We start from the raw sequence: 17,133 nt of genomic DNA, 5'->3' as shown, positions 1-17,133 counted from the left end.
AAACTTAAGCCCCGGCCCTTTTTATCCATTCCTGATTATATAATGCAATCAGACGGTACACCAACGCACTGCCCTCAGACCATGTCCGGAGTATTCAGAGAATATTATAACAAACTTTACAACTGCCTGAACACGGGCACACAGGATCAGTTCCCACAAGACAGGTTGGACTCCTTCCTATCATCTATTCACCTCCCAAAACTCTCACCAGAGCAACGCTCCTCCTTAAACCAACCTATCTCCAATGACGAACTAGTTGACGTAATTAAACATCTCCCCACACATAAGGCCCCAGGACCAGATGGCCTTCCATACTCCTATTATAAGACGTTCCTAGAATCCCTGTCCCCACACCTGCTGACCCTATTCTCCTCACTGCTCCAGGGCACAATACCACACCCCTCGTTCCTACATGCAGTCATAACCACTATCCCTAAACCAGATAAGGATCCTTCCCTCCCTGACAATTATCGTCCCATAGCCTTATTGAACTCTGATTACAAAATCTTTACCAAGATTCTAGCGAACAGGCTCTCTCTACTGCTGCCAGCGTTGATCCATAGAGATCAGGTGGGTTTCGTTCCCACAAGACATGCGGGGGACAATACCCGCCGCACAATTGACCTTATAGACCTGCTTACTAAAACTAAAAACCCCGCTTTGATACTCAGTTTAGATGCCCAAAAGGCATTTGACCGCCTTAGCTGGCCATTTATGTTTGCGATACTAAACCACTTTGGATTTTCAGGCCCCTTTATTCACGCCCTCCAAGCCCTATACTCGAAGCCCACCTCCCAGGTACAACTCTCCTCCCATCTGTCCCGTCCGTTTTCCCTTAGCAACGGTACGAGACAGGGTTGCCCTCTATCGCCATTGCTCTTTATCCTCAGTCTGGAACCCCTAGCTGCGGCTATACGGGAATGTTCAGATATTAAAGGAGTCTGCCTCCGCAACACGGAATATAAAATATCCTTATTCGCGGACGATGTCCTCCTAACTCTCACCCACCCGCACACATCCCTACCACACCTTCACCACCTACTATCCACTTTTGGTAGCCTCTCGGGTTTCAAAATTAATGATACTAAAACCGAAGCATTACCTGTAAACATAACCCCGTCCCTCTTATCTTCGCTTCAAAGTAAGTATAATTACCACTGGTGTCCTCACTCACTTAAATACCTGGGGGTTCGCATTACTGCTTCCTATGATACTTTATATAAGGCCAATTTCCCCCCCCCTGTTCTCAGAAATTAATCGCTTGCTGACATACTGGACATCTCTCCCCCTATCCCTGTTGGGCCGAATCAATGTCCTTAAAATGTCTATCCTCCCTAAGTTATTATATTTGTTTGAAACTCTACCTGTGGCTATCCCTATGTCACAGTTGAAATCCCTTCAAAGGAGAAGCCTCCGTTTTGTTTGGAATAACGCTTCCCACAGGTTAGCGGGGACAGTGGTCCTGGCTCGGAGGAATAGGGGGGGGCTCGGAGGCCCAGATTTCATTAAATACTATTATGCCACACACCTGAGAGTTCTTACCTCCTGGACCTCCCGGAAGGCCCCAAATAGATGATCAGAAATAGAAATGAGTGTTACAGCCCCGGTACATCCTTGCTATATGCTTTGGCCTTCTACTGCCCTTCATATGCCCCAATTACGGCACATATGCCTAGCTCCCATGTTGTTCACGTTGAATATCTGGAAAAGGTGCAATGACCGCTTTTCCCTATCCTCACCGTGCCCACCGCTTTTAAATATCCTATTTAACCCAGACATCCCAGATAGCCTGTCCTATGATCGTATGCTACCATGGACCCAAGCGGGACTCTTTCAACTCCGACACTTTGTTAACCCGGCGACACGCCATTTATTGACTTTTCCCACCTTGCAAAAGCAACACCAGATCCCCCAAAGGCTTCTACATTCATACTTACAGATCAGACACTTTTTCTCTATCAGGTCCCCCTCTCTGACTCTGGACAAACCCACAGACTTTGAGAGCCTATGTGCTAAGGGTCCTTACGAACCCAGACTGATCTCTACTATTTACACGATATTACATGACGCCATACCTATGATCGTGAACACCCACCACTACATGAGGAAATGGTCTCAGATTCTACAACACGATATTTCCCTGGTGGACTGGGGGAACATATGGGAGCACACTTCCAGAATATCTCGATGTGTGACCCACAAGGAAACTGCTTACAAAGTTCTAATGCACTGGTATAGGACTCCAGATATTCTACATGCCCGTAACAGGTTAATTTCGAAACAATGCTGGAGATGTGGTGGGGAAGTCGGCTCTCACTACCATATTTTTTGGGACTGCCCCCTAGTCCACCAGTTCTGGCTCCAAGTCCAAAATCTGTTAGAAACACTGGCTGGCACTCCTATTCCCCTGACGCCCATGCATTATCTGCTAGGCCTCCCTTTCTCTGGTATTTCTAAGGCCTTGCGCAGATTGTTGTCCTTTATCTTATTGGCTGCTAAAAGGGTCATACCCAGGTTATGGTTGTCCACCTCTCCACCTACACTTCCGCAATTGATCACCACTGTAGCTGACATACGCAGAATGGAACACTTGACGGCCGTAGTGGAGGATAAGATGCAGAAATTTTCTAAAATTTGGTCAACATGGGATGAGTCTACATATGGTTCTGATAGGATTGCTCCTACTTAGATAAACCTGGATACATACATGTCCCCGAGAGAAGGTCTGAAATCTATTTTTTATTTTTTCCTTAAAGCTCTCTTTGATGTTACATAGTCTGTTTACAGATTCTGTCTATAACCCCCTTAAAGATACGGTGGAAGATCACTACTTTAATCACATCGCTATGCCTTTATATGTTTAGATTTTGTGTGCCTTGTAATCAAAGTATACCTGCATTCTTGATACGTTAATATTCATATCTCATGTATATTTTCTTCTGTATGATGTTGAAAATTTAAAATAAACAATTACAAAAAAAAAAAAAAACGATCCCCTATTTTGTAAATGCTATAACTTTTGCGCAAACCAATCAATAATCGCTAATTGCATTTTTTTTTAACCAAAAATATGTAGAAGAATACATATCGTCCTAAACTGAGGAAAAAATATGTTTTTTTATATATTTTTTCAAAAATTGTGGCTCTATTTTTGTTTATATCGCAAAAAATAAAAATCGCAGAGGTGATCAAATACCACCAAAAGGAAGCTCTGTTTGTGGGGAAAAAAGGACGCCAATTTTGTTTGGGAGCCACGTCGCACGACCGTGCAATTGTCAGTTAAAGTGAAGCAGTGCCAAATCACAAAAAGGGGCTTGGTCCTTTGTCTGCAAATTGGTTCCGGGGCTTAAGTGGTTAACATGCATCCCCCTAACTATCACCCAAATTAATTCTAACTAAGCCCCAAAAACAAAACTGTGCTCTGCCATGTTTGTTGTGCTGGGAGACTCTGCTCTGATAGCAATAAGTTCCCCATTAAATTCATGGCACTAAAGAATCTCATGTAAGTAGTGAATATATTTACAAGCACCTTCTGCTTTGTCATGACAGCGTTGGCCAATACCATTTTGAAGAGGGCCAGCTATTTACAACACTTAAATAGTACCTTATTGGTCAGAAAATGTTTGGGAACTTACCGTTATCTGCTTCCATATATAAAGATGCCGTGGCAGTATGCCGGGTTACTGTGTTGCTGACCACACATGTGTATATCGACTTTTTCCCCAACTTTGCTCCATCTATATGGACTGTATTCTCCAGGGCACTCACATTTTTTCCATTAAACCACTGGTAGGTGGGCCGTGGGACAGAATCAGCAGAACATGTTAATAAAATGGCAGAATTTTTGAGGGACGTTCCAATTATTTTCACATTTTCTGGACCATCTGCAATAAAAAAATAAAAAAGAACTCCAGTGTCAGTATAACAGCAGAGGGAAAAAAGGTTACTCAATTGGTGGCAAGCAAGGTTATGTGCGTAGAGTTCTGAGTACATTGAAAGCAGCTTTGAAGTAGAGTTCCACCCAAAAATGGAACTTCCGCTTTAAAGGAAGGTGACCCCCTGACATGCCACATTTGGCATGTAATTTTTTTTTGGGGGGGGGGGGGGCACCGCAGCGCAGGAAGCAAGTTAACCTCCCCCTCCCTCTCAGCAATCATCTGTGACATGTCACAGATCCCAGATGATTGCCCGGCCAGTCACAGCGTGCTGCGCGGCTCACGCATGCGCAGTGCATGCCCGGCTTTGAAGCCACAGATTTTTTTTTTAAATGGAACTCCACTTTCACCAAAAGTTTTTTTTTCATTGCTTCAAACACACTCTGAATAGTTTGTTTTTATTGCTGTCTATGTTCTTGTTCCAGAGATTGTGAATATTTCTTCATAGCGTCCTTTTCATTTTTAGTGATGGAAAATATCTCCTTTGAGAACCCAGAAAAAAAAAACAATAAAACTAAGTGGTTCTAAACCTTCCGCACTTTATCCCAAAAAATCATATCTGACTGGAGGTCGTCTTTAACATTATTAAAGAGGGTATTTAACCCAAAGCAAACATATTGAAGCTCACCAATTCTAATGCCCCGTACACACGATCAGACTTTCTGGCGGACTTGGTCCGGCGGACCAGAGTCTGTCGGACAATTCAATCATGTGTGGGCTCCAGTAGACTTTTTCTTCCCAAAAGTCAGGCGGACCTAGAAATAAAACTGGCTTCAAATCTTTCCGATGGACTCGAGTCCGGTCGAAAAATGTGGTCGTCTGTGTGCTAGTCCGATGGACTAAAACCGACGCTAGGGCAGCTCTTGGCTACTGGCTATGAACTTCCTTATTCTACGTCAACAGGTTCAAATCCGTCGGACTTTTGGAGTGATCTTGTGTGGTCAAGTCCGTTAGTTTGAAAGTCCAGCCGACCTCAGCTGCAAAGTCCGTCGGATTGTCCGCTGGACCAAGTCTGTTGAAAAGTCTGGTCGTATGTACGCGGCAATAGATGTGAAGGCTTCATTGGTTTTCCTAATTAGGCTTTCCTTCCTTTATTTTCTTAACCTGGTGATATGGCCAGTAAGTCTGCTTTTCAAGAAAACAAACTCTGCTGCAAATGTATCAGTTGAGAGTGTTGATTGTCACTGAAACGGTACTTTCAATGATCAGCTTTTACGTGCAACCTTTACTTGCAAAAGGAAAACTAATGCAGCCTAATGCATCTAATGATTGGTAAGCTACAGTATATTACATTTTTTGGTTTAACCTCACTTTAAACTACAAAACTACTGCACTCTATACAGAAGAAAGAAGAGCAGTTAGTGTATAATTAACACTGCAATTGTCTTTATTGTGAAATTGTATACAAAAAACTGAAGAGCCATTGAAGGAAAGCCCCACATAACAACAATTAGTAAACGTATGTTTTTGAACTTGTAAATAGTTCTTGGTGCATGCTTCTGTTTTTTTTTTTAACTCATTCTACTATTTATATGCTGTAATAAAATTGACAACTTTTACATTAACATTAATAAAAGAAAGGTCTGGTGTCACCAATGATACACCTCCAGCCCTAATAGTAAAATAAAAACATAGGTATCGCCCTTTGGGACTTTATATGAGGTGTGTACAATTGGTTTAATGAAATTGATAAATATAAATACAATAAAATAATTTATTGCAGAAATGATCACACAAGAAAGAGTAGCATAAACTAAGGCAAAGCTGATACAATCTTTTTTTTGTTCCCCACGGCTGGTGGTGGTGGCCTGTTTGTGTGGTGAGCTGCTATGTGCACCAAGGGAGGTTACTCATACCTCCTGCTGCCCCCGCCCTTAAGGACGGGTGAGGCCACCAACACAATGGCGCCATGCTTCCACACCCATCGTGCGATGTCCGCAGAAGAGGCGTCACTGAATATGGGCGTGGCCTGTCATCTAGGATGGCTCGGGGTAGACTATGCATGCCCACGCTCATTCGGCTGCTGGCATTTTAGTGGCGGCGTGTCCTGGCACCCCATACATGGTGTTGGGGGCGGAGCCAGCTGGAGCCCTTGCAGAGATATTATTGCAAGAGCACACATGGCTGGGATATTTAATTTCACTCTTTTACTTCACATGGGATAGCTCATTCTGCTGCTACAGACTACTGATCTCACCCAGGTACACATATCGTTCACCCAGTATACTGAGCACTCCATTGTGCCTGGCTATGTTTTTCACATTCACACTTTTTCACATCCCACCTTTTTCTTTTAGGGATTGCCTTTTTGACATCCCTTTTCACATATCTGCAGTATTGCACACATTCCCCCTTGGCCTTATTATCTGTCCTACCATCGCATCAGATTGATTTATACATACATTCATGCATTCCATTATATACTTCATGATCATTTTGCTAATGTTTTATTATATACATATGTAGCACGGCCCTCTAGGGGACTGCTTGGATTTACCTGCTCATCTGCATGTGAACCTTCCAACCCACCTGACACTCTAGGTTCAGATATCATTGCAACACCTTTAGGTAATAAGAAAGCACTCAGTGTGTTTATATTCTATTAACATTTACTGGAATACACCAGTTAAGGTATGGTTGTACAAAGAGGTAATGGTTCAACTGAGTTTGGGATAGCAGCACAAACTCAGCCGAATGACTACTTAAGAAATGTCAGTTGAGACAAAAGGCAACAGAATATTCTAAACACCTATGTACAGAAGAATACCACTTGGACATAACCTGAAAGGATAAAAAAGTTAAGCAGCAATACTGACAAATACATCTCGAAAGAGAAACCCAGGCCGGCCTGTTTAACCTCTGATCATAAGATAAGATCAGCTTAGTATCATCTGCAAATACAGAGCTTGAACTGTTCAACTCATCCTCCAGGTCGTTTATGAATAAATTAAATATGATTGGTCCCAGGACAGAACCCTGGGGGACCCCACTTTCCTTCCATTCATGATAGAAGGGGGGATAGCCTATGTAGCAGTAATCCAATGAGTAGGGAGTTGCAGTAGTTGAGGTGAGAGATGACCATGGAGTGAATTAAGAGCTTTGTTGTGTCACTGGTTAGAAAGGGGCATATTTTGAAGATGTTGTGGGGGTTGAGGCAGAAAGATTTTGACAGTTATTGGACGTGAGGCTTAAAGGAGAGTTCAGAGTCCAGGAGTACACCTAGGACCTTGGCATGTGGGGATGGGCTGATAGTTATGCCATAGATTTTGACAGAGAGATCATGGGAGGCTATCAGATGACCCAGGGAGGAGATGTAGATTGAAAATAGAAGAGGCCCAAGAACATAATCTTAGGGGACCCCAACAGAGAAAGGAAGAGGAGAGCAGGAAGAAGAGTTGTAAGTAACACTAATAGTCAGTGTTTAATTGGCGCTCCAAATGGAGTAATCCTCTGGGGAAAAGTCTGTAGTTGTAATAGCTGGATGGTAATGTATCCATAGGTTGGGTGGTTGGAAAAGAAAGGGGTATTAAGGGTTAAAAAGGAAGGCAGCCATCCTTCAGAGTGTCTTCAGAACTCTACAAGACATGCAAGGAAAAAACAGGGAGGGGGAGCCGCCGACCTGAGTGTAGTATTAAAATTATGACTTTAATAGGATAAGATTAAAAACACTTACAAGATGATAGATGATGCATGCTTGTCAAAGTAAAGTGCAGCTCTGGCATTCCACATGGCGCCGCGGTTCTCACCACTGTTCCGGATAGCTGGAAAAGATTGGGCAGCTGGCTGGAATGGATCACAGTGTTTCTCCAGGAGCAAGGAACCAGGAAGCTCCACATTGACCAGCATGAACCACTATTGGCAGGCCAATAGAAGGAGCAGTCAGCTCCGAGCGTGTAGCCTTCACCACTACAGCCCTGATTGACAGTGTTTGGACATGGGGCTTAAATGAGAGTCTTGCCTACAGTCAAGCATGGTGGTGGGAGTGTCATGGTCTGGGGCTACATGAGTGCTGCTGGCACTGGGTAGCTACAGTTCATTGAGGGAACCATGAATTCCAACATGTACTGTGACATACTAAAGCAGAGCATGATCCCCTCCCTTTGGAGACTGGGCCACAGGGCAGTATTCCAACATGATAACGACCCCAAACACACCTCCAAGACGACCACTGGCTTGCTAAAGAAGCTGAGGATAAAGGTGATGGACTGGCCAAGCATCTCTCCAGACCTAAACCATATTAAACATCTGTGGGGCATCCTCAAACGAAAATTGGAGGAGCGCAAGGTCTCTAGCATCCACCACCTCCGTGATGTCATCATGGAGGGGTGGAAGAGGACTCCAGTGGCAACCTGTGAAGCTCTGGTGAACTCCATGCCCAAGAGGAGTAACGCAATGCTGAAAAATAATGGTGGCCACACAAAATATTGACACTTTGGCTCAATTTGGATATTTTTACTTAGGGGTGCACTTACTTTTGTTGCCAGAGGTTTAGACATTAATGGCTGTGTGTTGAATTATTTAGAGGGGACAGAAAATGTACACTGTTATACAAGCTGTACACCCACTACTTTACATTGTAGTGCAATTTCTTCATTGTTGTCACATGAAAAGATATAATAAAATATTTACAAAAATATGAGGGGTGTACTCACTTTTGTGAGATACTGTATACTGTGGCTGCTTTGTTTTCTTCAGACCTCAGAAACAGGAAGTTTTTCTCATTAAATTTAACTTACTGTAGCCAAAATCTAATATAACTTTCCTTCTCAAACAGAGCATCCAAAAAATAAAGCAAACAAAGATGAGTTTTATTTCACACAATGTAATTATCTATATTTTAATTAACAGGTTGGGCTTTGAGTTGCCAGACAGCAATGAAAAGGTAACTGAGGTTCTGGTCTTCCTATTAAAAGGAAGTGTTTTTAAAACAATTGTGTCCCTGTTAGAGAGTTTTACCCTCAGTTCTCATCCTAGTGACAACATTGCAATAGGGAACAAAAGTGGGAAAATCTACCAAACAAGGAAATAGACAGAAAAATAATTTGACAAGTCCTTTTTGTTCCCCAAATCTGTCCAAAACAAGAAATAAAAAAAGAAAGATTTAGTTAGAGGAACACTTTGTTTCAGTCCCAGAACTGGACTTAGATTAAAGTGCATCCAAATGCAAAAAACAAAATGTATTAAGCAGTTCTGTAGTGCAAATCTGCAAAATGCAAAAAGCACGAAAAATGCATAGGTACTGTATGAATCAAGCCTTAGTGGAGGACACAGTTGAGCCTGTGCCCCGCTCCACCAGTCCAGCTTTCTTATGCCACCTCACTCCCAGTGACAGAATGGGGTCCCACCATGAAATAAGCGTGGACCTCATTCGTGCACCCCAAAAAATATAAATAAAGATCCTGTTCTCTTAAAACATGTTATACAGCACAGTGCTTGTGCTGTGTCATTTGGCCGCCTCTATCACCTGTAATACCTGGCTGATCCTGCCAGTTTCTACCCTCCCCTCTCTGTGCTAAATCACTTGTACTGTGGCTACAGAGATCTGACACCGGTGTCATCAGTTGTACCTCTGTCAGCCAAAGCCTGCTCTGTGTCTCCATTGTGCTCCCCCCGCCTGACAGCTCTGTATCCACTCCACCCTCCCACAGTCCTGCTGCTGAAATGTATGTTTTTTTTTTACTATAATCCACTCTATTTATTACTGTAATGTCCCCCCTGACTGTGCTTTCTGAAAATAATGCTGTATATACCTTGTTTATTGAGCGCTGATTGACACGCCACTTCTCTCCTTTCTCTTCCTGACACATTCAGCAGGCGGGGCTGCCTCTCTCCTCCTCTCCACCTGACTGACATCAGCGAAGGATCCTCGGGCCCGTCCACTGCATGTGTCGGGAAGAGAGAGGAGAGAAATGGCGGGTCAATCAGCTCTCAATAAACAAGGTATATACAGCATTATTTTCATAAAGCACAGTCACAGGGGGCCATTAGAGTAATAAACAAAGAGGATTATGAAAAATGTAATTGGTGGGTTAACAACCACTTTAATTAACTGCTTCAACTCTCCCGTTTCATGCGGCTAGGTCCATGAGGTCACCGGATGGCCGCTTCGGTCCCGGTTGCTTAGGGAAGCTGGATGCTAGGAAGGGAGCCCCTCACTACCGGAGGGCCTGTTACTCATGCCTGGTACCACTCCTTGCTGTCTGGCTGCTGTTACATTCCTGTCAGTCCATGGTTACCTGTAGCAACTATATTCCAACTCCTTTGTTGGTAGCCTTCCATTCCTTACTCTTCACCCCACATGTACTTTACAGGCCCTGTTAAAAATAGATACGCCATATACCTATAACTTCAGACCAGGCATAAAAGCGTGGAACAGGCTTTACTGGTGTAGCGGGTGCTGCAGCCAAAGACTTACATTAACATAAATAGCTGACAGGGAAAAAGTTCAGAGTGTCTGCAGCTATGAGATGTTTCATTTCCCCCTCCCTCTCCTCCCTATTGGCAGGAGGAGGAGAGCCAATTTTAGGAGCAATTACTGGAATATGAAGTCCCAGCACAGAGTCTATAGTGACAGGAACTACCAAGACCAGCATTCTCTGTGAGCAGGATAGAAAAGACTCCATTTTAATTTTCTGAGGAGGTTCTCAGTCAGCATGAGGCCGGGAAAGGGATCAGACGTGAAGGAGAGATGCTGTCTATCAGGTGATCTCCCTATGCGATTCAGGCCTCACTGCCAGTCGGGAGATTCAGCGTGAGAGATGGGGATCACCTGCACCGACGGTGAAGCATTCAGTGTGAGGTGACCAGTCAGGTCACCAGGAGAGCCTGCCTGTTCCAGAACGTTCATTTGGGCCTTGATCGCAGGATTGGGTGAGGGGGCTTTTTGCCCATATGCAGGAAACAGGGACATTGCACAACAGAAGAAGTTAAATGAACACTGTATACGGACATCATTGCTGGTAGTCATCTTGCTGACACTGGTAGTGCCACAGGGATAAAGGATAAGGCTATACATTTCTGGGACACTGTATACAGACATCATTGGCCTCTCACTTTGCTGAGAAAGATCCTGCTTGCTTGATAATCTGGGCCAGTTGTGTTGTTTGGCCCTGCTGACCAGGAGTTTAAATGCACCAATGAAAGTGGCTAGCTGAAGACACCAAATCTTATGTTTTCTTCAAAGGGACTGAAGCTATTATTGCCATATGGATCCATACACACATATTCAGGGCTCTTTAAATGCATTGGGTGTGTGTGACAGTTTATCTAGGAAGTTAAGTCATTAATTGTTGACATGAATAAAGTGTTTAAAGTTGGGTCTGTGGTGTCAGGGGACAGAGGAGAGAGACCTGACATAAAGGGGGTCATTCCTCTGCTCTCCTCCTGCCTGGACTCATAGAGCCAACCTGAGTAAAGGTAACCAATCCCATTTAAAGTGTCATATTGTGCTTTATTTGACATTTAAGTGTGCCTCTGCTTTTAGGGACATTCTTAGATTTGGAATCCCCTGAGAGCAGCTTGAATATAGGATTAGGAGTTATATTGCTCTTAATCTCAGTTATTGCTCTCCAGTTAATTACTTTATTTTACTATACTGTTACTATCTATTATTCTTCAACAGAAATATTGCAGTAAAGACAATTTCTGTGTTTTATCCGTAACGTGTGTGTTTTTCATTGGTCATTGCACTTACACTATTGTCAGGTGTGCCAGAGGGGGCTGACGCTGTTATTAGGGTTCAGAGGCAGAGTAACAGACTGAACTAACTTAAACAGCTTCTACGGGGTATCGCTACACTGGACAACGCGGAAAATACAGTGATATGTGATAAGTGATATAATATAATACAATACAATGCAGTTCACTCCTGTCTAACTAAACCCAGGCTACCCGGTGAGTGCTTCTTAAGGACAATTACCTATGGGAAGGTAAAATCCTTGATCAGGAAGATTTCTTTACTGCAGTCCAGGTGTTGCTGGCGACTACATCCTCTTGCTTGGCCTCTTGATTCTTACCATGCAGGCTGCCGGCAGAAAAGCCCTCTAAGCAAAGCCATCCCTCTTTTTATTTACAGCATAAGGTGGAGGACAGAGCCCAGAAATTGCTTGTGAAAGAGCAAAGGAAGGTTCAACCCCTTCCTGCCTGAGCAGTCTGGAAAATCAGCAACCTAACTTGCCTATAGGTGCAGAACCCAAAGAATTAGAACACTTTCTGCTCACTGCCAAACCGAGATGCTGAATTGATCACCAGTTCCCTAAGGAATAGGCATGCTTTTATTTCCATCTAAGAAAAATGAATTATGTGGCAGACTCTTATATAACCCAACACAGCAACTGGCCTTTGAAAAGGAGAACTAGTACAATTTCTGTTTTTATATAGTGGACAACACCATTGTATTAGTTACTTACAAGTTACGGTCAATGTGTAGGGATCACTGGTCCTCTTACTGACAGGGTTCTCAGCCTCACACTGATAGTCCCCAGAATTGATACGGTTTATCCTCGGGAAAGAGATAGTCCTATTATTTGGGGACAAGGTGGCTCCAAAAGGGATCCTGCTCCATACTATCCTCTCTGCATTAGTAGAGGTACAGGTGAGCGTAACAGTATCATTTTCTTTCGGAAGGGAGGTAGAGGCTGTAATTGTTGGTTTAATAACCATGTCTGCAGAGGAAGAAAATGGAAATAGTTAATAGGAGTCACATTATAGTCATTCTAATACAGTAAATATAAACAGGTTTTGTTACTTTCTAAAGGGAGACAGTATGGTTACAATACAATACAATACAAGAGGATTAAGAGGGTCCTGCTCATAAGAACTTACAATATAAAAGGGTTGGGCAAGTGGTACAACTGTGTAAATACTGTGGGGAATGAGCTGAAGGAAGAGTTAAAAGTTCGGTCATTAGTTGGATGCATGATAGGTTTCCCTGAAGAGATGGGTTTTCAGGGATCCCTTAAAAGTTGGCCAGGGTAGGAGATAGCCAGACAGATTGAGGTAGAGTTCCAGAGGATGGGAGAAGTCCTGGAGATGGGAGCCAGAGAGTAGGAGGACTTAGAAGCGGAGAGGACAGTTTGGGTGATATTTGGAGACAATTTTGGTGATGTACATGGGGGAAGAGTTGTAAATGGCTTTGTAGGTTTTAATTTTGAATTTATTTCTCTGGGCAATATAATAAAAACAATTGTGTTTAATTTGGCATTCACAGTAAAGCTATCAGTGCAACATTTTTAAAGATAGTATATAGCTATGATGCACTGGCACACTGAGCATTTAATGCACGATGACACCTAATGTGGAAAAGGTTGCTATCCCCAATCTCCACTATTTTAATAACATACTAATGTTGAATAATTTAAATTTTGATTGCTGGAAATTGTTCAGTTGTACAGTTTTACCTTTGCAAAGACATGCATTTACTTTAATCATTCCACTTAGACAACAAACACTTGTATTTGTGAAGATATTTTGTCTATCTTCCCATTACTTAAAGTGGTTGTAAACCCTTACAAACCACTTTGACCTACATGTAAGCCTAGATTAAGGCTTACCTGTAGGTCCAAGAAATATCTCCTAAACCTATATTTGCCCGAAGACAGACACCGCTGTCTACGGCGCATGCGCCGTAGACAGCGGCGCGCAGGCGCACTGAGTGCGGCATCGTCAATGACGAAGATGCCGCTTGTGTCGGCTCCCGTGCGCATGCGCCGGAGTCACGTCATCGCGGCTTCACCGAATGACAGCGGCGGAGCTGCGAGACCCCACCGAGAAGATGGATGCGCCGGACTACAGGGGACAGTGGTGACTTCGCTGGCTCCTGTGTCAGGTAAGTGACACATAATGGACTACTATGCGATGCATAGTAGTCCATTATGCTTTGCCTTTGCGGGGAATGAAAGAGGAAGTAAGCCCATCAGGGTTTACTTCCGCTTTAATAGTCTTGATGTCACAAGCATGAGAGATTTATGACTGGATAAGCTCCTAGCTCAACCTAAAATGTCCCCATAGCAAAAGTACCAACATGAGCCAGCTAGCATGTTTTTTTTTGTGGGGGATGGTGTGAATAAAGCTTATACCCTTAGTGGTGATAGAAATTATTATTTCAGGTAATTATATAGTGCTGTCAATTTATGCATAGCTTAATGCCCCATACACACGACCGGACTTTTCGAGGGACTAGGTCCGACAGACTTTCGATGGAGTTCTTACAGAGTTCTGACGGACTTTCCGAATGAACGGACTTGGCCACACACAATCACACCAAAGGCCGACGGATTTGAACGTGATGACGTACGACTGGACTAGAATAAGGAAGTTCATAGCCAGTAGCCAATAGCTGCCCTAGCGTCGGTTTTTGTCCGTCGGACTAGCATACACACGAGCGGATTTCTCGGTAGGAACTGGGTCCGGTGGAGTTCCGGCGGAAAAATTTGAAACATGTTCCATTTCTAAAGTCTGTTGGATTTTTACAAATCTAAAGTCCGCTGCAGCCCACACACGATCGAATGGTCTGCAGGAATTGTTCCGTCGGACCTTTGATGTCAAAAAGTCCGCTCGTGTGTACGCGGCATTACATCTACTTACAAGCTAAGGTCCCTAACTCACATTCATACACACACATACTGGGGACAATTTAGACAGGAACCAATTAACCTACCAGCATGTCTTTAGAGTATGGGAAGAAACTGGAGTAAACCCATACAAGCACAGGGAGAACATGCAAACTCCAGGCAGCTAGTGTTGTGGTTGTGGTTGGGATTTGAACCAGTGACCCTTTTTTACTGCTAGGTGAAAATGCTATCCACTACACCACTGTACCACCCATATAGAAAAATCTAGTTTTGTAAATGGGGCTCTAATCTTGTCCAGATTAGTTGCTTGTCATGCTTTGTCCTTTGCTTTCAAACAAGGTGAAAAACTGTACATTTAAAGGGTAAATCTGTGACAATTTTCTGATGTAATACTCACCAAAAATTGTCAAGTACACCGATATATCACTTTGATTGTTTGTTTGTATCCTCACTGTGTAGTGCCCCTCATCAGTTATATTTAGGTTGGAGATCTGCAGTGATCCATTGGAGAAAGCTGCCATCTTGCTTTTGAACAGAGGTCCAGGAATCATTTGGGCGGTACTACTCCTGATATATCTAAGGATTTGATATTCTGGATTGGTGTTTGGTCCTTTATACCAAATAAAACGCTGAACTCTCCCAGTAATCCAAGCAACATTTAGGGTGACAGATCCCTGGATGACCGGATACTGAGGGGTCAGCTGAATACTCGTCATTCCACTGGACACATTTACTATCACACAGAGGAGAACTGCAAGAGAAAGTGACATATAAGAAGATCAGTGATCATATGTTTAAAATGTATAAAAATGTCAATCCATGGGGTCTATTTATCAAAGATACACTGGGGAATTTACCCAGTGACCAATTTGTAGCCATTTTCCCAGATTTGATTTTATTTTCCCATTAGTAATTCCCTGTACTGCGACTCTCCTTAGCCTCTAGAACCCCCATTTAATTCTTCTCTTTCACCTATAGCCCTCCTATTTCTCCCCCCTTCCTTTAGCAGCCCCTCTGTACTGTGTCTCTCCTTCCCCACCCTCTCAAGCACACACTTTTTCTCCTCCTCCATTGCCCTTATACTGGGTAAGCAGCATGCCATCCACAAACCAGTAAGACTGGGAGATTTACCTAGCAGCCAGGTAGGCATAATGAGTGACACCTAAACCTTTCATCAATGTTATACGGGCAACCAAGTAATGCCCAGCAGCATTGATACCAATCTTTAGGTATAAAATTTGGAATGTGCCTGCCCATACAATCATATGTCATTAGTAGCTTTTTGTCAGTTGGCACTTACCTGACACAATAACACTAGAGTCAAAGGAATGTTGCTTGGTGATCATTTTCTTTAGTTCACAAACTTGGATACATAAACTAAAGAGATCTCCTTCACGTTGACCGTGGCATCTCTGTTCCTGGCAATCCTCTGTGTCACTTTAGATTCCTTTAATGAAGTTTGGGATAGCTTATATTTGTAAATCTCAGATGGTATGTGCTTTGTCTCCAGTGTTTTTCACCTATGCCAGGATGACTCTCCGTATAAGCTGTGGGAGGTACAATGAAGGAAGTAATGAATTATTTCACAATCTGCTGTTACTCTGCACACGGTGGGTTCTTACTCAAACCATTTAAAAGGTTCCCATGTTCTTCAGAGGCAGCAGTACCAATATGCCAAAGTGTGGAGACAGAAGTCACGGGAAGATATTTTCCTAAAAAAATTAGAACTTATATCCCTTTTTTAAATATTATGTTTATGCAACGTTAAAGGCATTGTACACTTTCAACCATTTTTGTTGATTTAATTAGGTATTAGCGGGGCTTTTTTTCAACCGGAACTCACAGGAACTGCGTTCTGGGACCCCTGGCAGCTCTCTCCTCTCCTCTCCAGCCTGTCATTTAATACTGAAGTCATTAGAGGAAGTTTTTTGCACAGCGCACTACCTCTACTGGCTTCTCTGTGCTAGCACTGCACAATCAGGACTGCTGCCCTTGATCACTGAGAGGTCCCATGTCCCAACCTTCAGCTGCTGCAGTGAGGAAGCTTCCATCCCTGCTTGCCACCGCTACTCAGCCTTTGTAGCATGGAGCCGAGGAAGCCTGAAACACCTTCTCAGCTCCCTGCTACAGTAGGGGGAGCTCTCCAGTCCACTGCACTGTGCAGAAAAAAAAAAGCCTGCACAAACCAGGGAGAGCGGTGATGGAAGAAGAGGTTAGGGACCTGTCCCTGTGAAAACAAGTGAGAACTTTGCAGAGACTGAGTTCGTTCAGAGAGGAGGGCACTGTGGAAGTGTATGGGGGAGGGGGAATATGTGGAGTTAAAGTTTGTGTGTGTTTAGCAGAGGGGTTATTTGTGATGAGAGAAGAGCTGGGGGTGATTTCTGATGAGAGGAAATCTGTGGTGATTTGTGATGAGAGAAGAGCTGGGGGGGATTTGTGATGAGAGGAGATCGGGGGGGGGGATTTGTGATGAGACGAGGGCTGGGGGTGATTTGTATTGAGAGGAAATCTGGGGGGATTTGTGATGAGAGGTGAGCTGGGGGGATTTGTGCAGAGAGGGGAGCTGGGGGTTATTTGTGATGAGAGAAGATCTAGGAGGGGATTTGTGATGAGAGAAGAGCTGGGGT

The 17,133-nt window shown here is 43.5% G+C and overlaps 1 protein-coding gene across 2 annotated transcripts in view; it reads right to left on the bottom strand.

The window, feature by feature from the left end:
• Positions 1-16,061, bottom strand: part of LOC143933774 (cell adhesion molecule CEACAM1-like) — a 43,656-nt gene extending 27,595 nt beyond the window's left edge. For both annotated transcript variants that reach the window (XM_077456778.1, XM_077456779.1), the window contains exons 1-4: positions 15,807-16,061; positions 14,904-15,257; positions 12,344-12,598; positions 3,636-3,884 (exon numbers count right to left, since the gene is read on the bottom strand). In XM_077456778.1, the coding sequence (XP_077312904.1) occupies positions 3,636-3,884; positions 12,344-12,598; positions 14,904-15,257; positions 15,807-15,852 (904 nt within the window). In that variant the 5' untranslated portion in view covers positions 15,853-16,061. The remainder of the gene's footprint in view (positions 1-3,635; positions 3,885-12,343; positions 12,599-14,903; positions 15,258-15,806) is intronic.
• Positions 16,062-17,133: the final 1,072 nt, after the last annotated feature.

The sequence above is a fragment of the Lithobates pipiens genome, unplaced genomic scaffold (assembly GCF_037356315.1).
Source record: "Lithobates pipiens isolate NorthernLeopardFrog02 unplaced genomic scaffold, aLitPip1_a1.2 Scaffold_27, whole genome shotgun sequence".
Lineage (NCBI taxonomy): Eukaryota > Metazoa > Chordata > Amphibia > Anura > Ranidae > Lithobates > Lithobates pipiens.
Note: the sequence above shows the minus strand (reverse complement) of the source record. Positions and strands in the feature narration are given on the sequence as shown.